Source organism: Lissotriton vulgaris, chromosome 1_1 (assembly GCF_964263255.1).
Source record: "Lissotriton vulgaris chromosome 1_1, aLisVul1.2, whole genome shotgun sequence".
NCBI classification, from domain to species: Eukaryota; Metazoa; Chordata; class Amphibia; order Caudata; family Salamandridae; genus Lissotriton; species Lissotriton vulgaris.
The window spans coordinates 89,362,692-89,386,985 of record NC_141685.1 but is presented as its reverse complement, the minus strand read 5'-3'; the positions used below and the strand labels follow the sequence as shown (position 1 = coordinate 89,386,985).

Below are 24,294 nucleotides of genomic sequence, written 5' to 3'. Positions count from 1 at the left end.
TGTTTGAGACCTTTCTGGCTGAGACCGATCAAGAGAGCATTACCATAGTCCATATGGGGGGTGACTAGGGCATGGATAAGGGATTTCCTGGAACTGATAGGTACAAGGTCAAGAACCTTACGCAAGGTTTTAAGAACTGCGTAACATTTGCCAGTTACCTTTTCAATATGCTTTTCAAAGGAAAGTTCTGTATCTAGCACAATTCCCAGATTATTTGCTGATTCAGTGGGGACAGGGGTCTGACCGAGTTCCACCGGCCACCAATCAGATGACCATGCCGAGGGAGATCCACCAATCAGTAACACCTTGGTTTTGTCCCCATTTAGACGCAAACAGTTATTGTTCATCCAGCTAGCTACAGCTGAGAGACAGGAGGAAAAGTTAATAGCTGTCTCGTCTTGTTCCTGACTGAGTGTAATCATCAGCTGCGTATCATCAGCATAAGTGATGATTTTGACACCGAATGACTCTACTATCCGGGCAAGGGGTTCCATGTAAAGATTGAATAAGGTAGGGCTCAGACTTGAGCCCTGTGGAACCCCATGCTTCAGCTGTCAGGATGATGACTTAAATGGGGGACAATGGATTTGGAAGCTTCTATTTTCCAAAAACGACTTTAGCCATTCATAGGCATCTCCCTCTACTCCAATCTCTGATGGCCGTGACAGCAGTGTGGAGTGCGACACGGTGTCAAATGCCGCACTGAGGTCGAGTAACACCAACGCTGCTGTCTGGCCTTTATCGGCTATTTGCCTCAATAGCTCAGTGGAATAGAGGACCGCCGTTTCTGTTGAATATTGAGCTCTGAAGCCAGATTGACATGATGCACTTTATAATGTTTACTAAATTCTATGCTGTCCCTAGAAAGTGATTTATTATTCCCATTCTCAAAAAAGTGGGTTTTAGGTGGGAGAGACCAGCTTTTATCTTTTTACAACTCCTCTCTAATTACACTGTTTTGCATACGCTTAACTGTTTACGGGTCGCTGTTAGACTCCGGTCAAGCTGCGATTAACTTCTGTACTGTAATTCATGAATTTTTATCTTGTGTTCTGATTAACTTGGACATATTATATTTGTCAATCTGTAACTTGGAAGATGTTTTTCTTTTATAAAACCGAATAAAGTTTGTTGATAATAAACACTACGGGATTCATTTACAGGGTAGCATGGTATCCCACACAATAACTCCAGGAGTCACAGTCCACACAATGTACATGCTTTGTTCCCCCTACTTCCAACCTTACATGTACCCCCCAATCACCTGCCCAAACCTCTCCCTGCTGATGCCAATGTGGTACTCCGTCAACCCGCAGACCATATTTTTGGCCCCTTTGAAAGTGCCCATACAATAAAAATGCTGCAGTTGTAAATACATATCAACTACCATTTGTTGTGTTTGAAACATTTTATTGAATAATAAGACCCAATAAACATAAGCTGATTATTAAACCAAAACAAAACATCAGTTGCTATACACATAAGAGACAAAAGTTGTACATAAAAATCAACATACTGTAACACAGCAAGTTATGTAGAGCACAATTCTTAATTTCGGGCAATCTTTAAAGTTAAACAATAAAAACATTAATAAAGAACAGAAAAGGAAAAAAGGTGGGATACAGTGATGTCATTAATGTAATGCTTCCTACATATTGAAAAACAAATACTAATTATTTTCCTTAAGCAATAAAGTCCGCAGATTATGATTACATCCTATTTCATGTCCAGAGACCGATTTAGCTGCTTTCCTGTTTAAGTGACAACATTTGCAAATATATTTAACAAAACATTAAAGCTGGATGTCAGAAATTCTGTCTTTAAGTATTGTGTAAGAGTTATGTGTGATGGTTTTTATTTGATCTGAAGCAACACTAACCCTAAATAGGTACATGCACCGGTTATCATTCAACTAACATTATTAGTAAACTTAATTTGGAGGGAATCGTGAAAAATGGCCTCATGTACCAAGGGTTTTATTGTTAAAAAAAATCCACTGGTTCGGTAATTCACAGAGTTTGCAAATGCTACACCCCTTTTAGAAATGTACTAAGCCCATTTAAACAATTCAGAATTTGGAAGGGGAATGTTAATAGTTTCTCTTCTGAATATGTAATACATCCTTAAGGTATGTATTAAGCTTTGAAGCCATATGTGGGCTGAAAAACAGTAACAGGAGGTAGTAACCCAAGGGGACATTTGTGACATTGAAAGTAAAATGGGGTGCATTAAAAAATGCCTTTATTTAAAATCAATCACAGACACAGTAGTGTGCTGACTCTACAAGCAACCACTTTTTACCAAATATTTATTAGTACATGAACCTCAGTATTTCCTATATTGCTGAAATTTAGCGTCTAATATTTTTGTAATGTGGTGTGCATATTTGTTCCTGTTATTTCCCAATTCAATATTGCCAAGATATGTACCTCTACTTTTTGTCAAACATATTGAAATATCTTTTTCACAATTTTTGGGGCATTCCAAAAAGTGTTTTCATTCTCTAACTTGAAGCTTCCTAAGAAAAATACTGATGCGCAGTTCCTGCTTTCTCCTGGATCACTTAGCTTTCTCACTAAACCAAGGAAAATATTGATTTGAGAGAGGTGGTTATTCTAGTCATACGCACTAGGGTTAGTTTTGAAAAGACCAATATAGAACTTCTTTTATCTTTAGAAATAATACTTGCAAAAGTTTATGTTCAATAATTTCAGATAATTTACTGATAAAGATATCAGATAAAGATCCCCTAATTTCTTTTACCTTGTGGTATCAAAAATCTGCTAGAATTAACAGACTTCTCTTCTAGATAAAACCAGGTTTGAGAAGGTATTAAATGCTATTATCAACTTTCTGTTATTTTAACACAATTTTCCAGTGCACAGAGTATTTTCCCTACATAGATCACAACATTTTATGCTATGGTCTGTGCTTGAACGTACAATGAAGAGTTAAAAATGTATTTCTACCACAATCAAGAAACCCTTGGGTCTCTGAGGATTACTGTTGCAAATGAAAACCTAGCTACGATGAAATGGCTATGTTGGCCAAAAGCTCCCCTTTGCTTGTTTTAATTTGTACACAGAATCAGAATTTGTATGTGGTACACTGTAATGTTAGATGAATCTATTTTACCCTTCTGATAAGCAAGGGATGACGATGAACCATTATTTCGTCCCTGGTTTTAAACGGAACCCTAATAACTCCTGTTTGTCACAGTTCAAACAGAGGCCTGAGGGCCCCACAGAACAATGATTATTGCTGTTTTCCACAGTCCAAACAGAGGGCAGAGGTCACATTTCCTTTCTTCCCTTGGGGCCCAGGGCACACTGGCTAGGTCACTGGATAAGGATGGAGTGGGGAAGAGGTGGCAAGACAGGTGGATATTTAAACAGCTCGACGATGACTTCTTGCCTGGGTATTAAAGTATTCATCGCAATTATAGACTGAGGCAGGAATACATCTCCCAATATAGGAAGGCCTATGTACAAATGCAGCTCGATCAGACAGGTTGGGAACGCCTAATGGCTTTGAACTTGATAAAGACACATTAATCACTGGTCTTGAAATGCAATTGGCAGCATTAGGCACGCAGAGGTGTAGTCTACGTAATCTCATTATGTTCAGGGTACGGGAGGGTGTTTAGGGTATAAGCCACTTTGACAAAAACATTTCCGCCACCTTAGAAATTCAATCTTCCTTGTCCTACCCTAGTATACAAGTAGTACCACATTCTTTGTATACCTGAATTAAATAGGCACAGAAAATGTACCGTATTTAAAGACCCAGTTCAGAATTACATGGAAGGTGCACTGTCAAAGACTACACAATGGTGCAGTCTTCGGTGGGTGCTATCATCTCACACAGGGGGAGTACACCATATTATGCTGGAAAAAACATGTGGTGCCCTAACGTAAGCGCAGTTGTAAACCACCAGTCAGCTTACATAGTAAAGCGTCTGGCAGCTATTAAGTAAGGTGACACGTTTCCCCTGCAGGTGGCTGGGGCTGTCACCATCCTGTCAGGTGGGGGTATACATTCAGTGCGCCTCCTGATTGCTTGTTTGCCTTTTCGTCCGTGTCAATTATACAGTGCAGTCCTTGGAGGAGCAGTCAATTTGTATTCATGAAAGACACTTGTGTTTCTCGGATGTGTAATTCCCAGATGATGCCTGAACTGTTCCACAATGGGCTAATTGTACATGGTATTGAATTGTATGGTCTTATGAGGACTGTTAATAATAAAAAGATTAAAAAATGTGGCCATGCCCAATACAAAAGAAAGCATGCCCACTTAGAACCTCTTCTACATGATCCACACTACATAAAGGGCTATGGAAGTGTCTGCAGCCTCTTCTGTAGAACAAAAGCCAAAAAGCCCATGGGACGCAGAAAGAGGGTGCACCCGATGCTTCATTATGTACGAAGGCCTTTGGTGGATGGTACAAAACAACAAGTCTTTGTTTTCAAAACACAACACCTGACACTTTGCACTGAGAACTTTCCTACGACATGAGGCACTGGCTTTTCGGAAACGCCAACGAGCGAGGCGTGTCAATGTGTAGTGATGGCGGCGGACACGTATAAGGCGGTCACTTGTTGATATAAACGTATGCTGGGAGAGGGATTGGCACCGCAGCAGAGGTTACGTGAGCAGTGGGCGGTGGATTTAGCTAAAAAGATACCTGAAGCAGCCTGGTCGCAGATACTTAAAAGAGCATGGAAGGGCACCAGGATTGCTAGATTCCAGCTGATTCGATGTTTTATATTGCACAGGGCATATCTTACGCCGGCTAAAATCAACTAATATTTCCATGTTAATACGGCTCTTTGCCCCGTTGTAGATTGGACATATTGGGAAGAGATAACCGCTTTACTCTGTAATATAACGGGGCGACAGATCGCTCCGAATGGGGGGACTTGCCTGCTACATTGTTTTCCGCATACTAGCAAAACAAAGTTAACTAGCAAATTCATAGACTTGGGATTGGTGCTTGCTAAACGAGAAATTACATCCCACTGGAAAGCAGCGGCAGGCCCTAGCTATATAAGGTGGAAATCTGCATTCCTTAAGTGGGCAAACAGCGAGAGCTCAGTTCGATTACAGCAAGCCCATAGATCCCATAATGACAAGGCATTAGAGGCGGCGCGAGCCTGGGAGGCCGTTGTGACAGAGCTGAAAGCGACAGATCTAGAAACTGACTCAGAGGCGAGCGCATTAATGGCTGAGGGAGACCAGTAGACTAGGTATCTTGATATTGAGGTGCAGAACGTGAGGCGATTCCCGGCCTTCATAGTAGTCAGGATGCTTAATAATGTTAAAATGAGGTCACCTGGGGAACCCGTACAATATGACTCAGCATTTGATCCCACTTAGCCTTAAGACAGTAGCGCCGGCAGGGGGGTGAGGGGGAGGGCATCTGAGGAAGAGTAGGATGAGGCTTTGATGCAGAAGACATTAATCACAGTAGCATGGAGAATTATAGGAACTTTTAACACTGTGGCAATACTGGTATTGAGGTGTATCTGTGTCTGGGGTTGAGTTGGGATCGTTGGATAACCTTGATTGTGTAACAATGTCACTATCTCCTTCTTCCTAATGGTCGGCCTCCATGTAAAGGCAATTGCCCATCCTCTTATTGGTTGTGGGTGTTTGAAAATAACAAATAAATAAACAAAACAAAAAAATGAGGGACAAAGGACAGTCTGTCGTCAAATATGACGCCCACATTTCTGACTTTGGTGACTGACCGTGGAAGGGGCACCAAAGAAGATGGCCACCATGAAGAAGACCAATTTGGCAGTAATTTGCTGAATATCATAACCTCTGTTTTTGCAGAGTTATTAATGCAATTGTTGGCCATCCAACAACTGATGGCCAACATGCCTTTCTGGAAATTAAGCTGCTACTTCATCACCATCAGCGGTCAAGGTTTTCCGGCCCACCATCACAGGAGGGCTGGTGCAGCTTCTCACAGACAAGACAGTCAATGATGATGGTCTCATCAGGAAGAGTCACTTAAACTTGTTTGACAGCGAACCGAGGATTCACTGGCTGCAGTTGTTTGGTCCGACGAACAGGAGCTGGAACCGCTTAGTTGAATTTGACTTCCTCCCAGGTACAGTGCCCCGAGATACAGAAGAATCCTTACTGGGTTGTATTGAAAATAGTTGAAGAGCATATTGGAGAGGGGCGATCTACCGTCCTGATGAGACCATGGTAATTAACTGGAACGGTCGAAACATTAACTATACAGGGACTATTTCATATAAATTATGTCTTCTAAGAATCGCCATTGCTTAACTTGTATTGTACAAAAGTATTTACAGCCCCGTTTCTGTGTACAAAATGCGGATCGGACTGTTTTATCATCATATCACTTTCATCTTGAGCACTGCGCAGTCATCACTCAACGATTTATATATACACTTGCTGCTGAGAACACAATCAGAATTTTGAGAAATGAAAAGGCCTCATCTGAATTCTAATCATGGTAAAAATGGTGAATTAATATCTGCCCAGGGCCTGCATATGTGATACAGACCTGTGAGATAATGAACTCATAGGCCTCTGTAGTTGTTCACAGTGCGCCTGGGAAGTGCCTCTTTGAGTCTCCGCTTGTCACTTCTGTAGCAGATTGACGTTGACACTGAGCTGCATGTTGTCTCCTACTCTGCTTTAAAGTTGGAGGACCCAGTCTGGTGTGTGGGGAATATTCACAAGGTGAGGAATCTGCAGGTAAAGGAGTAGCGACCAGAAAGAGCGTTACCAAAGGCAAGTAACTGGTTTGTTATGTTTTCCTGCTGTTGTATATTATCTCATTTTGGGTGGTGAACTCCGCAGGCGGAGTTTTCCATACTCCACGGAGCTCACGTAGTTCCTAAAAACTCCGTGGAGCGTAGCAAGGTTTTTTTCAACGCTCACACTCTTCAACGTTATGTGCTGGAGCGAAGAAAATCCACCTCCTGATGAGATTTGTCCTTGCTCGCGCTCGCCATGGTCTAGTAGGCAAGCAAAATCAACCACCTGGCGAGATTTCTCAAAGCGGGTCGTCGGATTTCTCAATGCAAGTGGTCGTGGCCGGTCACACCACTCGCATTGAGAAACCTTCCTTCGCATTCACAAAGCTGCCGCTTGAGTAGAAGCAGCTGCATCCTCTTATGCTGCACATGGTGCCTTTCGCAATTATTTTTATAGGGCGGGACAAACACCAGGAGATCAAAATCACCACAAACGGCATGACCCTTACGCACTCCGATGCTTGCGGAACTCCGCGTAGACCGCCAGAGTTTTTTTGTCACTTTGCGGAGTTCTTCATTGAGGAACTCCGCATAGACTTAATCTTATCATGAAAAAATAGATATCAGTCATATGTTAAGAAACAAGGGTGAGTAGAAACCTTTTGGGTGGAGTAAAATTTAAGACATTAATATTGTGATTTGCTGGGCAATTAGTTGATTTTTGCAAGCACTAACACTTCTCTGTGTCAAGTAAAGACCTTAAGAGTTTTGTAACTTTCAGATACTCAAATTGTGGATTCGGTTGCAATTTAAAAAAATTCCAGGCCTGAAATTTCTTTGGAGGTTGCATGCGGGCAACCTAAGTTATCCCGCGAGAGTTTCTTGATGAATCCTATTGCAACTACAATATGTGCTCTCTCATGTAAAGTCAGGTTGTTAGAAGCTTTTCTGCAACTCAAGATACACCTTACTGTTCACCTCATATGGATGTATTTCTCATGTTTAGTGAGATCTCCTTTCTGAGTAAAACATTTCTGGCTTTCCCCTCCTGTATTAGGCTTTAGTTCAGTGGGAATTCTCTCTTGTGAAGTGACATTGTATTTGAGACTAAACCTTATCTGACATTCAGAACACACATACATGATGTTCACTCTTCTAGTGAGCACCTTGATTGCATTTCGAGCACTCATAAGGTTTTTCCCTAGAGTGGGATCTCTCATGAAGCATAACTCTGTCTTTCAGATACAAGCTTTTAAGGCATAAGGATTTTCTCCAGTGTGGAGCTTCTCATGGTGAGATAGCGTTTTTCTCTGCAGCTTTTCTGGCATTCAGGGCGCTCATAATGTTTTTCATTAGTATGGAGTCGCTTATGGTTATTGAGGCTCTGCCTATCAAATAGCTATTTCTGGCATTCACAGCATAGGTAATGTTTTTCCCCTGTGTGCGTCTGCTCATGTAGAGTGAGATTGCGTTTAAATTGATGCTTTTCTGGCACTTGGAGCACTGAATTATTTTGACAGTGTGTTTTCGTATGGCGCTTGTAACCATCTCTACCTCGGAATCTTTTCTGACGTTTAGAGCACTGATAATTTTTTTTCCCCAGTGTGGATTCTTACATGTTCAGTGAGAGGAGATTTTTGGCTGAAACATTTTAGGCATTCGGAGCACTGATAAGGCTTTTCCCCAGTGTGGATTCTTACATGTTCAGTGAGAGGAGATTTTTGGCTGAAACATTTGTGGCATTCAGAGCACTGATAAGGTTTTTCCCCAGTGTGGGTTCTTATATGCTGAGTGAGATGGCCTTTTTCACTGAAACATTTTTGGCATTCGGAGCACTGATAAGGTTTTTCCCCAGTGTGGGTTCTTATATGCTGACTGAGACTGATTTTTCCACTGAAACATTTTAGGCATTCGGAGCACTGATAAGGCTTTTCCCCAGTGTGGATTCTTACATGTTCAGTGAGAGGAGATTTTTGGCTGAAACATTTGTGGCATTCAGAGCACTGATAAGGTTTTTCCCCAGTGTGGGTTCTTATATGCTGAGTGAGATGGCCTTTTTGACTGAAACATTTGTGGCATTCAGAGCACTGATAAGGTTTTTCCCCAGTGTGGGTTCTTATATGCTTAGTGAGATCGAATCTGTTTATGAAACATTTCTGACATTCAGAGCACTGATAAGGTGGTTCCCCTGTGTGGTTTTTTATATGCACAGTGAGATAGTGTTTTTCACTGAAACATTTCTGGCATTCAGAGCACTGATAAGGTTTTTCCCGAGTATGGATTCTTATATGCTGAGTGAGACTGATTTTGTTTATGAAACATTTCTGACATTCAGAGCACTGATAAGGTGGTTCCCCTGTGTGGGTTTTTATATGCACAGTGAGAAAGCGTTTGTCACTGAAACATTTCTGGCATTCAGGGCACTGATAAGGTTTTTCCCCAGTGTGGATTCTCACATGTTCAGTGAGATGAGATTTACGCCTGAAACATTTCTGGCATTCAGGGCACTGATAAGGTTTTTCCCCAGTGTGGGTCCTTGTATGTAGAGTGAGTCCTCCTTTGTCACTGAAACATTTCTGGCATTCAGAGCACTGAAATGGTTGTTCCACAGAGTGGGTTATTGCATGTCGAGAAAGGCTTTGTTTGTAACAAAACCTTTTCTGGCAATGAGAGCACTGATAAGGTTTTTCCCCAGTGTGGAATCTCAAATGTGCAGTTAGATGTGATTTACGGTTGAAATGTTTTGGGCATTCAGAGCACTGGTGAGGTTTTTCCCCAGTGTGGAATCTCAAATGTGCAGTTAGAAGTGATTTACGGTTGAAATGTTTTGGGCATTCAGAGCACTGATAAGGGTTTTCCCCAGTATGGATTCTTATATGCCGAGTGAGACGGATTTTTTCACTGAAACATTTCTGGCATTCAGAGCACTGATAAGGCTTTTCCCCAGTGTGGATTCTCACATGTTCAGTAAGATGAGATTTACGCCTGAAACATTTCTGGCATTCAGCGCACTGATAAGGTTTTTCCACAGAGTGGGTTAATGCATGTTGAGAAAGGCTTGGTTTGTTACAAAACCTTTTCTGGCATTCAGAATACTGGTAAGGTTTTTCGCCAGAGTGGAATCTCATATGTTTAGTAAGTTTAGATTTACGGCAGAAACTTTTTTGGCATTCAGCGCACTGGTAAGGTTTTTCCACAGAGTGGGTTAATGCATGTTGATCTAGAGTCGCTTTGAAACTAAAACTTTTCTGACATTCAGAGCACTGATAAGGTTTTTCCCCAGTGTGGATTCTCATATGCTCAGTGAGATAAGATTTACGCCTGAAGCTTTTTTGGCATATTTTGCACGGAGAGTGGTTTTCCCCAGTGTGGATTCTCATATGCTCAGTGAGATAAGATTTACGCTTGAAACTTTTTTGGCATACTTTGCACTGAGAGTGGTTTGCCCCAGTGTGCATTCTGTCAAATTCTGTGAGATGAGATTTATGGCTGTATCTTTTTTGGCACATGTAACTTTTTTCCCCAGCTTAGGTTATTTTGCCTTGATTGAGGCGGTTTTTAACAATGAATTTGTTCTCACAGTCTGTGTTTTTATAAGGTGTATTCCTAGAGTTAATATCTCTACGATTAGTTTTCTCTTGCTTACATGCCACAGTAAGAGTTAACCCGATTTTAGAGTCAGGCTTGTTTAGATAATGTTCAGCATTTATCTCTAAAAGAAATTGTGTGTAATCTTCTTAACACTTGAATTGAGCAAAATATGTCTCGAAGCAGCCCTGTAACACCTGTCGAAATGTTTCTAGCCGATAATAGTCTTTAGGTTATAGCCTATCCGGCACCAACTTCTTTTGTGACTGGAGATTTTCTCAAATCTATTTGTATAGGTTCTTAACAATGCAGTGATAAGGTGTTAGTCTGATATTTAATAATTAAACTGATAATTACCTTTTTGCACTGACATAATGGCAGTAACTGATGGTGTTAGAAATGCACAGTACCATTGTGGATCACCAGTTGCAGAACATCAGTTCCTCTTACCCTTTCTTTGTTTGGTGTAAGGTTAAGATTTGTAGTTCTGAAGACGAGGATGTATTTACATTACATATAGCGCAACTGTGCTCATTTAATCCATTCTTATCTTGAACAGTTTTACATACTCCTCACGCACAGCAGATAATGTTGAGGCAATTTACATAGAATTACAGAACAGTACACAATAAAAAGGAAACAATCTGAGATGGTTATGAACACAATAAGGTGGTGAATTTTTAAGGTTTTCACAATAGTGAGCAGAGTGGGTCGTGGTTTTCTACCATAGGCAGATAGTCTCAAACTTGTGTAACTGGTTAAAAACGGTTGTTGAACAAAGGTGATTTTCCAATCTTTCGGTTGTTAACGTGTCAGCTTCGGAGTCTTCTCTCAGGGTCTTTTTTCCTTGATGGTATGCAGAAGATACCTTTTGTTATAACTTTCTTTTATGCAGTGTGTGCTTCCTCTCTGGAATTACATGATGTTTTAGATGAACGTTATTCTGTGCACAGATATGGCTTTGCTCTTGGTTAATGAAATACTAAATTAGAGACTTCACTTACAGTATAGTACTTTCCTCAGCTCCCACTTCCTCGCCACATCGAGATTTTGGAAATTGTTTGAGCGTAGATGGCTGGATGTCCTTCAGTTTTTCAAAATAATCCTTCCTATAGCACTGACTTCAGTTGCCTGGTGCTAAATCTTGCTTTCTTCGTCAGTAATTTCAATCACCTATAGTATTAAAATTAAATAGTTAATACAAGAAAATTTCCCAAAAATATAATTTACAAGCCAAATCAATGCAGAGTTGCAGAATTTTGACAATGTTGAGCTGTTTTTCAGACAGAGCAGAGTGTAGAATGGTAGCCTGAGAGTACTTGGATGTAGGAGTGAGGAATTATAGAATTTTCAACATTTTATTAAGCTCACAAAGGATATATGCACCCTATGGACTTGTAACATTGAATCCCAAAGGCAGAAATTAAAGTCATATGCACTGGCACCAAACAGATATTTAAACAAGCATTGGAAATGCAATAGGTCTCGCCATAGGATAGTTTTGAGTTTTTGGTGTGTAAAAGGTTTTTTTTTGTTAAGTTTTTTTCCCTTCTAAATAAAAGTATTAATTTTGTTTTTAGATTTGTGATTATTTTAGCAAATAGAGGGGGGGGGTGAGAGCGAAGGATGGAGGGGAGAGAGAGGGGGGGAGAGAGGAGAGAGAGACAGAGATGGGGAGTGAGGAGAGGTAAGAGAGGGAAAGGGAGAGAGGGAGAGGGAAGTGAGGTAATGGGAGAGTGGGAAAGGGAGAGAGGGAAAGGTAGAGAGGGTAGAGGGAGAGAGGGAGGGTTTAGAAGAGAGGGGGAGGACGAGAGCGAAGGACAGAGGGGGGAGGGAGAGAGGAGAGCAGGCAGAGGGGGAGATGGGGAGAGGGAGAAAAATTAGAGCAGAGGGAAGGTAAAGGGAGGGAGAGAGGAGAGAGAGGGGGAGAGGAGAGAGGAGAGAGGGAGGGAGAGGGTGAGAGAGGAGAGAGGAGTGAGGAGAGAGTGAGAGGGAAGTGAGGGAAAGGGAGTGGGCGGGGAGAGAGAGTGGGGAGAGGGCGGAGCGGGAAGAGATGCTCTCGGAAGGCCGGGGAACAGATGCTGCTGGGGAACGGATGAGGGGAGGTGCTGGCGGCTGGGGAGGCAGGTGGCGGAGAGCAAGTGGCGGAGCGGGAAGAGCTGCTGGCGGAGCAACCTTGTTATGGGCGATGTGTTGCTGTAAAGTGGATTATAATTAAACAACAAGGGGTGGTGATGGACAGAGTCTCTGAATTAAGCAGAATACTCTCACCCAGTCAAGAGATCAGGGCTAGATCCAACACCGTTTTTTAGCTCACTGCACCATCCCAGCTCAGAACCTGGCTAAATGCAAATTAGTCTGTTCCTGTCCCAGTGCATGATGGGAACAGGGCAAACCAAACTACCAAGCCAATTCTTTCACTGGGAAGGAAACAAGCTTCCGGGGACCGGTTTCTGGCATTACAGCCGTCTTCGGCCCGGCTTGCTTGAATCCTGATGGTGCAATGAGCAAGGGACTCACATCTGAGTATACCCTTCCCCGCTTATGGTGGACAAAATAATTAAACAACAAGGGGTGGTGATGGACAGAGTCTCTGAATTAAGCAGAATACTCTCACCCAGTCAAGAGACCAGGGCTAGATCCAACACCGTTTTTTAGCTCACTGCACCATCCCAGCTCAGAACCTGGCTATATGCAAATTAGTCTGTTCCTGTCCCAGTGCATGATGGGAACAGGGCAAACCAAACTACCAAGCCAATTCTTTCACTGGGAAGGAAACAAGCTTCCGGGGACCGGTTTTTGGCATTACAGCCGTCTTCGGCCCGGCTTGCTTGAATCCTGATGGTGCAATGAGCAAGGGACTCACATCTGAGTATACCCTTCCACGCTTATGGTGGACAAAATAATTAAACAACAAGGGGTGGTGATGGACAGAGTCTCTGAATTAAGCAGAATACTCTCACCCAGTCAAGAGATCAGGGCTAGATCCAACACCGTTTTTTAGCTCACTGCAACATCCCAGCTCAGAACCTGGCTATATGCAAATTAGTCTGTTCCTGTCCCAGTGCATGATGGGAACAGGGCAAACCAAACTACCAAGCCAATTCTTTCACTGGGAAGGAAACAAGCTTCCGGGGACCGGTTTCTGGCATTACAGCCGTCTTCGGCCCGGCTTGCTTGAATCCTGATGGTGCAATGAGCAAGGGACTCACATCTGAGTATACCCTTCCACGCTTATGGTGGACAAAATAATTAAACAACAATGGGTGGTGATGGACAGAGTCTCTGAATTAAGCAGAATACTCTCACCCAGTCACGAGATCAGGGCTAGATCCAACACCGTTTTTTAGCTCACTGCACCATCCCAGCTCAGAACCTGGCTATATGCAAATTAGTCTGTTCCTGTCCCAGTGCATGATGGGAACAGGGCAAACCAAACTACCAAGCCAATTCTTTCACTGGGAAGGAAACAAGCTTCCGGGGACCGGTTTCTGGCATTACAGCCGTCTTCGGCCCGGCTTGCTTGAATCCTGATGGTGCAATGAGCAAGGGACTCACATCTGAGTGTACCCTTCCACGCTTATGGTGGACAAAATATTTAAACAACAAGGGGTGGTGATGGACAGAGTCTCTGAATTAAGCAGAATACTCTCACCCAGTCAAGAGATCAGGGCTAGATCGAACACCGTTTTTTAGCTCACTGCACCATCCCAGCTCAGAACCTGGCTATATGCAAATTAGTCTGTTCCTGTCCCAGCGCATGATGGGAACAGGGCAAACCAAACTACCAAGCCAATTCTTTCACTGGGAAGGAAACAAGCTTCCGGGGAAATGCCAGAAACTGGTCCCCGGAAGCTTGTCTCCTTTCTGGTGAAGAATTGGCTTGGTAGTTTGGTCTGCCCTGTTCCCATGATGCACTGGGCAAGGGACAGACTAATTTGCATATAGCCAGGTTCTGAGCTGGGATGGTGCAGTGAGCTAAATAACGGTGTTGGATCAAGCCCTGATCTTTGGACTGGGTAAGAGTGGTCTGCTTAATTCAGACACTCTGTTCATCACCACCCCCTTTTCTGAATCGTTTTTGGCCACTATAGGTGTGGCAGGGTATACTCAGACATGAGTCCCTTGCTCACTGCACCATCAGGATTCAAGCAAGCCGGGCCGACGACGGCTGAAATGCCAGAAACTGGTCCCCGGAAGCTTGTCTCCTTTCTGGTGAAGAATTGGCTTGGTAGTTTGGTCTGCCCTGTTCCCATGATGCACTGGGCCAGAGACAGACTAATTTGCATATAGCCAGGTTCTGAGCTGGGATGGTGCAGTGAGCTAAATAACGGTGATGGATCAAGCCCTGATCTTTGGACTGGGTAAGAGTGGTCTGCTTAATTCAGACACTCTGTTCATCACCACCCCCTTTTCTGAATCGTTTTTGGCCACTATAGGTGTGGCAGGGTATACTCAGACATGAGTCCCTTGCTCACTGCACCATCAGGATTCAAGCAAGCCGGGCCGACGACGGCTGAAATGCCAGAAACTGGTCCCCGGAAGCTTGTCTCCTTTCTGGTGAAGAATTGGCTTGGTAGTTTGGTCTGCCCTGTTCCCATGATGCACTGGGCCAGGGACAGACTAATTTGCATATAGCCAGGTTCTGAGCTGGGATGGTGCAGTGAGCTAAATAACGGTGATGGATCAAGCCCTGATCTTTGGACTGGGTAAGAGTGGTCTGCTTAATTCAGACACTCTGTTCATCACCACCCCCTTTTCTGAATCGTTTTTGGCCACTATAGGTGTGGCAGGGTATACTCAGACATGAGTCCCTTGCTCACTGCACCATCAGGATTCAAGCAAGCCGGGCCGACGACGGCTGAAATGCCAGAAACTGGTCCCCGGAAGCTTGTCTCCTTTCTGGTGAAGAATTGGCTTGGTAGTTTGGTCTGCCCTGTTCCCATGATGCACTGGGCCAGGGACAGACTAATTTGCATATAGCCAGGTTCTGAGCTGGGATGGTGCAGTGAGCTAAATAACGGTGATGGATCAAGCCCTGATCTTTGGACTGGGTAAGAGTGGTCTGCTTAATTCAGACACTCTGTTCATCACCACCCCCTTTTCTGAATCATTTTTGGCCACTATAGGTGTGGCAGGGTATACTCAGACATGAGTCCCTTGCTCACTGCACCATCAGGATTCAAGCAAGCCGGGCAAACGACGGCTGAAATGCCAGAAACTGGTCCCCGGAAGCTTGTCTCCTTTCTGGTAAAGAATTGGCTTGGTAGTTTGGTCTGCCCTGTTCCCATGATGCACTGGGCCAGGGACAGACTAATTTGCATATAGCCAGGTTCTGAGCTGGGATGGTGCAGTGAGCTAAATAACGGTGATGGATCAAGCCCTGATCTTTGGACTGGGTAAGAGTGGTCTGCTTAATTCAGACACTCTGTTCATCACCACCCCCTTTTCTGAATCGTTTTTGGCCACTATAGGTGTGGCAGGGTATACTCAGACATGAGTCCCTTGCTCACTGCACCATCAGGATTCAAGCAAGCCGGGCCGACGACGGCTGAAATGCCAGAAACGGGTCCCCGGAAGCTTGTCTCCTTTCTGGTGAAGAATTGGCTTGGTAGTTTGGTCTGCCCTGTTCCCATGATGCACTGGGCCAGGGACAGACTAATTTGCATATAGCCAGGTTCTGAGCTGGGATGGTGCAGTGATCTAAATAACGGTGATGGATCAAGCCCTGATCTTTGGACTGGGTAAGAGTGGTCTGCTTAATTCAGACACTCTGTTCATCACCACCCCCTTTTCTGAATCGTTTTTGGCCACTATAGGTGTGGCAGGGTATACTCAGACATGAGTCCCTTGCTCACTGCACCATCAGGATTCAAGCAAGCCGGGCCGACGACGGCTGAAATGCCAGAAACTGGTCCCCGGAAGCTTGTCTCCTTTCTGGTCAAGAATTGGCTTGGTAGTTTGGTCTGCCCTGTTCCCATGATGCACTGGGCCAGGGACAGACTAATTTGCATATAGTCAGGTTCTGAGCTGGGATGGTGCAGTGAGCTAAATAACGGTGATGGATCAAGCCCTGATCTTTGGACTGGGTAAGAGTGGTCTGCTTAATTCAGACACTCTGTTCATCACCACCCCCTTTTCTGAATCGTTTTTGGCCACTATAGGTGTGGCAGGGTATACTCAGACATGAGTCCCTTGCTCACTGCACCATCAGGATTCAAGCAAGCCGGGCCGACGACGGCTGAAATGCCAGAAACTGGTTCCCGGAAGCTTGTCTGATTTCTGGTGAAGAATTGGCTTGGTAGTTTGGTCTGCCCTGTTCCCATGATGCACTGGGCCAGGGACAGACTAATTTGCATATAGCCAGGTTCTGAGCTGGGATGGTGCAGTGAGCTAAATAACGGTGATGGATCAAGCCCTGATCTTTGGACTGGGTAAGAGTGGTCTGCTTAATTCAGACACTCTGTTCATCACCACCCCCTTTTCTGACTCGTTTTTGGCCACTATAGATGTGGCAGGGTATACTCAGACATGAGTCCCTTGCTCACTGCATCATCAGGATTCAAGCAAGCCGGGCCGACGACAGCTGAAATGCCAGAAACTGGTCCCCGGAAGCTTGTCTCCTTTCTGGTGAAGAATTGGCTTGGTAGTTTGGTCTGCCCTGTTCCCATGATGCACTGGGCCAGGGACAGACTAATTTGCATATAGCCAGGTTCTGAGCTGGGATGGTGCAGTGAGCTAAATAACGGTGATGGATCAAGCCCTGATCTTTGGACTGGGTAAGAGTGGTCTGCTTAATTCAGACACTCTGTTCATCACCACCCCCTTTTCTGAATCGTTTTTGGCCACTATAGGTGTGGCAGGGTATACTCAGACATGAGTCCCTTGCTCACTGCACCATCAGGATTCAAGCAAGCCGGGCAAACGACGGCTGAAATGCCATAAACTGGTCCCCGGAAGCTTGTCTCCTTTCTGGTGAAGAATTGGCTTGGTAGTTTGGTCTGCCCTGTTCCCATGATGCACTGGGCCAGGGACAGACTAATTTGCATATAGCCAGGTTCTAAGCTGGGATGGTGCAGTGAGCTAAATAACGGTGATGGATCAAGCCCTGATCTTTGGACTGGGTAAGAGTGGTCTGCTTAATTCAGACACTCTGTTCATCACCACCCCCTTTTCTGAATCGTTTTTGGCCACTATAGGTGTGGCAGGGTATACTCAGACATGAGTCCCTTGCTCACTGCACCATCAGGATTCAAGCAAGCCGGGCCGACGACGGCTGAAATGCCAGAAACTGGTCCCCGGAAGCTTGTCTCCTTTCTTGTGAAGAATTGGCTTGGTAGTTTGGTCTGCCCTGTTCCCATGATGCACTGGGCCAGGAACAGACTAATTTGCATATAGCCAGGTTCTGAGCTGGGATGGTGCCGTGAGCTAAATAACGGTGATGGATCAAGCCCTGATCTTTGGACTGGGCAAGAGTGGTCTGCTTAATTCAGACACTCTGTTCATCACCACCCCCTTTTCTGAATCGTTTTTGGCCACTATAGGTGTGGCAGGGTATACTCAGACATGAGTCCCTTGCTCACTGCACCATCAGGATTCAAGCAAGCCGGGCCAACGACGGCTGAAATGCCAGAAACTGGTCCCCGGAAGCTTGTCTCCTTTCTGGTGAAGAATTGGCTTGGTAGTTTGGTCTGCCCTGTTCCCATGATGCACTGGGCCAGGGACAGACTAATTTGCATATAGCCAGGTTCTGAGCTGGGATGGTGCCGTGAGCTAAATAACAGTGATGGATCAAGCCCTGATCTTTGGACTGGGCAAGAGTGGTCTGCTTAATTCAGACACTCTGTTCATCACCACCCCCTTTTCTGAATCGTTTTTGGCCACTATAGGTGTGGCAGGGTATACTCAGACATGAGTCCCTTGCTCACTGCACCATCAGGATTCAAGCAAGCCGGGCCGACGACGGCTGAAATGCCAGAAACTGGTCCCCGGAAGCTTGTCTCCTTTCTGGTGAAGAATTGGCTTGGTAGTTTGGTCTGCCCTGTTCCCATGATGCACTGGGCCAGGGACAGACTAATTTGCATATAGCCAGGTTCTGAGCTGGGATGGTGCAGTGAGCTAAATAACGGTGATGGATCAAGCCCTGATCTTTGGACTGGGTAAGAGTGGTCCGCTTAATTCAGACACTCTGTTCATCACCACCCCCTTTTCTGAATCGTTTTTGGCCACTATAGGTGTGGCAGGGTATACTCAGACATGAGTCCCTTGCTCACTGCACCATCAGGATTCAAGCAAGCCGGGCCGACGACGGCTGAAATGCCAGAAACTGGTCCCCGGAAGCTTGTCTCCTTTCTGGTGAAGAATTGGCTTGGTAGTTTGGTCTGCCCTGTTCCCATGATGCACTGGGCCAGGGATAGACTCATTTGCATATAGCCAGGTTCTGAGCTGGGATGGTGCAGTGAGCTAAATAACGGTGATGGATCAAGCCCTGATCTTTGGACTGGGTAAGAGTGATCTGCTTAATTCAGACACTCTGTTCATCACCACCACCTTTTCTGAATCGTTTTTGGCCACTATAGGTGTGGCAGGGTATACTCAGACATGAGTCCCTTGCTCACTGCACCATCAGGATTCAAGCAAGCCGGGCCAACGACGGCTGAAATGCCAGAAACTGGTCCCCGGAAGCTTGTCTCCTTTCTGGTGAAGAATTGGCTTGGTAGTTTGGTCTGCCCTGTTCCCATGATGCACTGGGCCAGGGACAGACTAATTTGCAGATAGCCAGGTTCTGAGCTGGGATGGTGCCGTGAGCTAAATAACGGTGATGGATCAAGCCCTGATCTTTGGACTGGGCAAGAGTGGTCTGCTTAATTCAGACACTCTGTTCATCACCACCCCCTTTTCTGAATCGTTTTTGGCCACTATAGGTGTGGCAGGGTATACTCAGACATGAGTCCCTTGCTCACAACACCATCAGGATTCAAGCAAGCCGGGCCGACGACGGCTGAAATGCCAGAAACTGGTCCCCGGAAGCTTGTCTCCTTTCTGGTGAAGAATTGGCTTGGTAGTTTGGTCTGCCCTGTTCCCATGATGCACTGAGCCAGGGACAGACTAATTTGCATATAGCCAGGGTCTGAGCTGGGATGGTGCAGTGATCTAAATAACGAAGATGGATCAAGCCCTGATCTTTGGACTGGGTAAGAGTGGTCTGCTTAATTCAGACACTCTGTTCATCACCACCCCCTTTTCTGAATCGTTTTTGGCCACTATAGGTGTGGCAGGGTATACTCAGACATGAGTCCCTTGCTCACTGCACCATCAGGATTCAAGCAAGCCGGGCCGACGACGGCTGAAATGCCAGAAACTGGTTCCCGGAAGCTTGTCTCCTTTCTGGTGAAGAATTGGCTTGGTAGTTTGGTCTGCCCTGTTCCAATGATGCACTGGGCCAGGGACAGACTAATTTGCATATAGCCAGGTTCTGAGCTGGGATGGTGCAGTGTTCTAAATAACGGTGATGGATCAAGCCCTGATCTTTGGACTGGGTAAGAGTGGTCTGCTTAATTCAGACACTCTGTTCATCACCACCCCCTTTTCTGAATCGTTTTTGGCCACTATAGGTGTGGCAGGGTATACTCAGACATGAGTCCCTTGCTCACTGCACCATCAGGATTCAAGCAAGCCGGGCTGACGACGGCTGAAATGCCAGAAACTGGTCCCCGGAAGCTTGTCTCCTTTCTGGTGAAGAATTGGCTTGGTAGTTTGGTCTGCCCTGTTCCCATGATGCACTGGGCCAGGGACAGACTAATTTGCATATAGCCAGGTTCTGAGCTGGGATGGTGCAGTGAGCTAAATAACGGTGATGGATCAAGCCCTGATCTTTGGACTGGGTAAGAGTGGTCTGCTTAATTCAGACACTCTGTTCATCACCACCCCCTTTTCTGAATCGTTTTTGGCCACTATAGGTGTGGCAGGGTATACTCAGACATGAGTCCCTTGCTCACTGCACCATCAGGATTCAAGCAAGCCGGGCCGACGACGGCTGAAATGCCAGAAACTGGTCCCCGGAAGCTTGTCTCCTTTCTGGTGAAGAATTGGCTTGGTAGTTTGGTCTGCCCTGTTCCCATGATGCACTGGGCCAGGGACAGACTAATTTGCATATAGCCAGGTTCTGAGCTGGGATGGTGCAGTGAGCTAAATAACGGTGATGGATCAAGCCCTGATCTTTGGACTGGGTAAGAGTGGTCTGCTTAATTCAGACACTCTGTTCATCACCACCCCCTTTTCTGAATCGTTTTTGGCCACTATAGGTGTGGCAGGGTATACTCAGACATGAGTCCCTTGCTCACTGCACCATCAGGATTCAAGCAAGCCGGGCCGACGACGGCTGAAATGCCAGAAACTGGTCCCCGGAAGCTTGTCTCCTTTCTGGTGAAGAATTGGCTTGGTAGTTTGGTCTGCCCTGTTCCCATGATGCACTGAGCCAGGGACAGACTAATTTGCATATAGCCAGGTTCTGAGCTGGGATGGTGCAGTGAGCTAAATAACGGTGATGGATCAAGCCCTGATCTTTGGACTGGGTAAGAGTGGTCTGCTTAATTCAGACACTCTGTTCATCACCACCCCCTTTTCTGAATCGTTTTTGGCCACTATAGGTGTGGCAGGGTATACTCAGACATGAGTCCCTTGCTCACTGCACCATCAGGATTCAAGCAAGCCGGGCCGACGACGGCTGAAATGCCAGAAACTGGTCCCCGGAAGCTTGTCTCCTTTCTGGTGAAGAATTGGCTTGGTAGTTTGGTCTGACCTGTTCCCATGATGCACTGGGCCAGGGACAGACTAATTTGCATATAGCCAGGTTCTGAGCTGGGATGGTGCAGTGATCTAAATAACGGTGATGGATCAAGCCCTGATCTTTGGACTGGGTAAGAGTGGTCTGCTTAATTCAGACACTCTGTTCATCACCACCCCCTTTTCTGAATCGTTTTTGGACACTATAGGTGTGGCAGGGTATACTCAGACATGAGTCCCTTGCTCACTGCACCATCAGGATTCAATCAAGCCGGGCCGACGACGGCTGAAATGCCAGAAACTGGTTCCCGGAAGCTTGTCTCCTTTCTGGTGAAGAATTGGCTTGGTAGTTTGGTCTGCCCTGTTCCCATGATGCACTGGGCCAGGGACAGACTAATTTGCATATAGCCAGGTTCTGAGCTGGGATGGTGCAGTGAGCTAAATAACGGTGATGGATCAAGCCCTGATCTTTGGACTGGGTAAGAGTGGTCTGCTTAATTCAGACACTCTGTTCATCACCACCCCCTTTTCTGACTCGTTTTTGGCCACTATAGATGTGGCAGGGTATACTCAGACATGAGTCCCTTGCTCACTGCACCATCAGGATTCAAGCAAGCCGGGCCGACGACGGCTGAAATGCCAGAAACTGGTCCCCGGAAGCTTGTCTCCTTTCTGGTGAAGAATTGGCTTGGTAGTTTGGTCTGCCCTGTTCCCATGATGCACTGGGCCAGGGACAGACTAATTTGCATATAGCCAGGTTCTGAGCTGGGATGGTGCAGTGAGCTAAATAACGGTGATGGATCAAGCCCTGATCTTTGGACTGGGTAAGAGTGGTCTGCTTAATTCAGACACTCTGTTCATCACCACCCCCTTTTCTGAATCGTTTTTGGCCACTATAGGTGTGGCAGGGTATACTCAGACATGAGTCCCTTGCTCACTGCACCATCAGGATTCAAGCAAGCCGGGCAAACGACGGCTGAAATGCCAGAAACTGGTCCCCGGAAGCTTGTCTCCTTTCTGGTAAAGAATTGGCTTGGTAGTTTGGTCTGCCCTGTTCCCATGATGCACTGGGCCAGGGACAGACTAATTTGCATATAGCCAGGTTCTGAGCTGGGATGGTCCAGTGAGCTAAATAACGGTGATGGATCAAGCCCTGATCTTTGGACTGGGTAAGAGTGGTCTGCTTAATTCAGACACTCTGTTCATCACCACCCCCTTTTCTGAATCGTTTTTGGCCACTATAGGTGTGGCAGGGTATACTCAGACATGAGTCCCTTGCTCACTGCACCATCAGGATTCAAGCAAGCCGGGCCGACGACGGCTGAAATGCCAGAAACTGGTCCCCGGAAGCTTGTCTCCTTTCTGGTGAAGAATTGGCTTGGTAGTTTGGTCTGCCCTGTTCCCATGATGTACTGGGCCAGGGACAGACTAATTTGCATATAGCCAGGTTCTGAGCTGGGATGGTGCAGTGAGCTAAATAACGGTGATGGATCAAGCCCTGATCTTTGGACTGGGTAAGAGTGGTCTGCTTAATTCAGACACTCTGTTCATCACCACCCCCTTTTCTGAATCGTTTTTGGCCACTATAGGTGTGGCAGGGTATACTCAGACATGAGTCCCTTGCTCACTGCACCATCAGGATTCAAGCAAGCCGGGCCGACGACGGCTGAAATGCCAGAAACTGGTTCCCGGAAGCTTGTCTGATTTCTGGTGAAGAATTGGCTTGGTAGTTTGGTCTGCCCTGTTCCCATGATGCACTGGGCCAGGGACAGACTAATTTGCATATAGCCAGGTTCTGAGCTGGGATGGTGCAGTGAGCTAAATAACGGTGATGGATCAAGCCCTGATCTTTGGACTGGGTAAGAGTGGTCTGCTTAATTCAGACACTCTGTTCATCACCACCCCCTTTTCTGACTCGTTTTTGGCCACTATAGATGTGGCAGGGTATACTCAGACATGAGTCCCTTGCTCACTGCATCATCAGGATTCAAGCAAGCCGGGCCGACGACAGCTGAAATGCCAGAAACTGGTCCCCGGAAGCTTGTCTCCTTTCTGGTGAAGAATTGGCTTGGTAGTTTGGTCTGCCCTGTTCCCATGATGCACTGGGGCAGGGACAGACTAATTTGCATATAGCCAGGTTCTGAGCTGGGATGGTGCAGTGAGCTAAATAACGGTGATGGATCAAGCCCTGATCTTTGGACTGGGTAAGAGTGGTCTGCTTAATTCAGACACTCTGTTCATCACCACCCCCTTTTCTGAATCGTTTTTGGCCACTATAGGTGTGGCAGGGTATACTCAGACATGAGTCCCTTGCTCACTGCACCATCAGGATTCAAGCAAGCCGGGCCGACGACGGCTGAAATGCCAGAAACTGGTCCCCGGAAGCTTGTCTCCTTTCTTGTGAAGAATTGGCTTGGTAGTTTGGTCTGCCCTGTTCCCATGATGCACTGGGCCAGGAACAGACTAATTTGCATATAGCCAGGTTCTGAGCTGGGATGGTGCCGTGAGCTAAATAACGGTGATGGATCAAGCCCTGATCTTTGGACTGGGCAAGAGTGGTCTGCTTAATTCAGACACTCTGTTCATCACCACCCCCTTTTCTGAATCGTTTTTGGCCACTATAGGTGTGGCAGGGTATACTCAGACATGAGTCCCTTGCTCACTGCACCATCAGGATTCAAGCAAGCCGGGCCAACGACGGCTGAAATGCCAGAAACTGGTCCCCGGAAGCTTGTCTCCTTTCTGGTGAAGAATTGGCTTGGTAGTTTGGTCTGCCCTGTTCCCATGATGCACTGGGCCAGGGACAGACTAATTTGCATATAGCCAGGTTCTGAGCTGGGATGGTGCCGTGAGCTAAATAACAGTGATGGATCAAGCCCTGATCTTTGGACTGGGCAAGAGTGGTCTGCCTAATTCAGACACTCTGTTCATCACCACCCCCTTTTCTGAATCGTTTTTGGCCACTATAGGTGTGGCAGGGTATACTCAGACATGAGTCCCTTGCTCACTGCACCATCAGGATTCAAGCAAGCCGGGCCGACGACGGCTGAAATGCCAGAAACTGGTCCCCGGAAGCTTGTCTCCTTTCTGGTGAAGAATTGGCTTGGTAGTTTGGTCTGCCCTGTTCCCATGATGCACTGGGCCAGGGACAGACTAATTTGCATATAGCCAGGTTCTGAGC

General features: G+C 45.9%; 1 protein-coding gene and 1 long non-coding RNA gene across 15 annotated transcripts in view; both read right to left on the bottom strand.

Annotated features, from left to right (window-relative positions):
- Positions 1-8,191: 8,191 nt before the first annotated feature.
- LOC147737500 (uncharacterized) lies at positions 8,192-10,418 on the bottom strand. 13 transcript variants are annotated; one of them, XM_086932855.1, is made up of 3 exons: positions 9,412-10,418; positions 8,794-9,243; positions 8,192-8,541 (listed from the first exon to the last, which is right to left on the bottom strand). In XM_086932855.1, exons 1-3 carry the CDS (start codon positions 10,247-10,249, stop codon positions 8,315-8,317), a joined length of 1,515 nt encoding a protein of 504 aa, XP_086788981.1. In that variant the 5' UTR covers positions 10,250-10,418; the 3' UTR covers positions 8,192-8,314. The 13 variants fall into 13 exon arrangements, with proteins under 13 accessions (XP_086788981.1, XP_086788591.1, XP_086788742.1 ...); XM_086932465.1 differs by having other exon boundaries at positions 8,192-9,443; positions 9,585-9,786; positions 9,871-10,418; XM_086932616.1 differs by having other exon boundaries at positions 8,192-9,137; positions 9,222-9,806; positions 9,975-10,418.
- A 1,025-nt stretch (positions 10,419-11,443) lies between these two features.
- Positions 11,444-24,294, bottom strand: part of LOC147737496 (uncharacterized) — a 234,577-nt gene continuing 221,726 nt past the window's right edge. For both annotated transcript variants that reach the window (XR_015299109.1, XR_015299095.1), the window contains one exon: positions 11,444-11,501. This is a non-coding gene — a long non-coding RNA (uncharacterized LOC147737496). The remainder of the gene's footprint in view (positions 11,502-24,294) is intronic.

Bases quoted from the DNA above. Each gene is read 5' to 3' on its own strand.
- LOC147737500 (XM_086932141.1), bottom strand. From the start codon at position 10,249: ATGTGCCAAAAAAGATACAGCCATAAATCTCATCTCACAGAATTTGAC.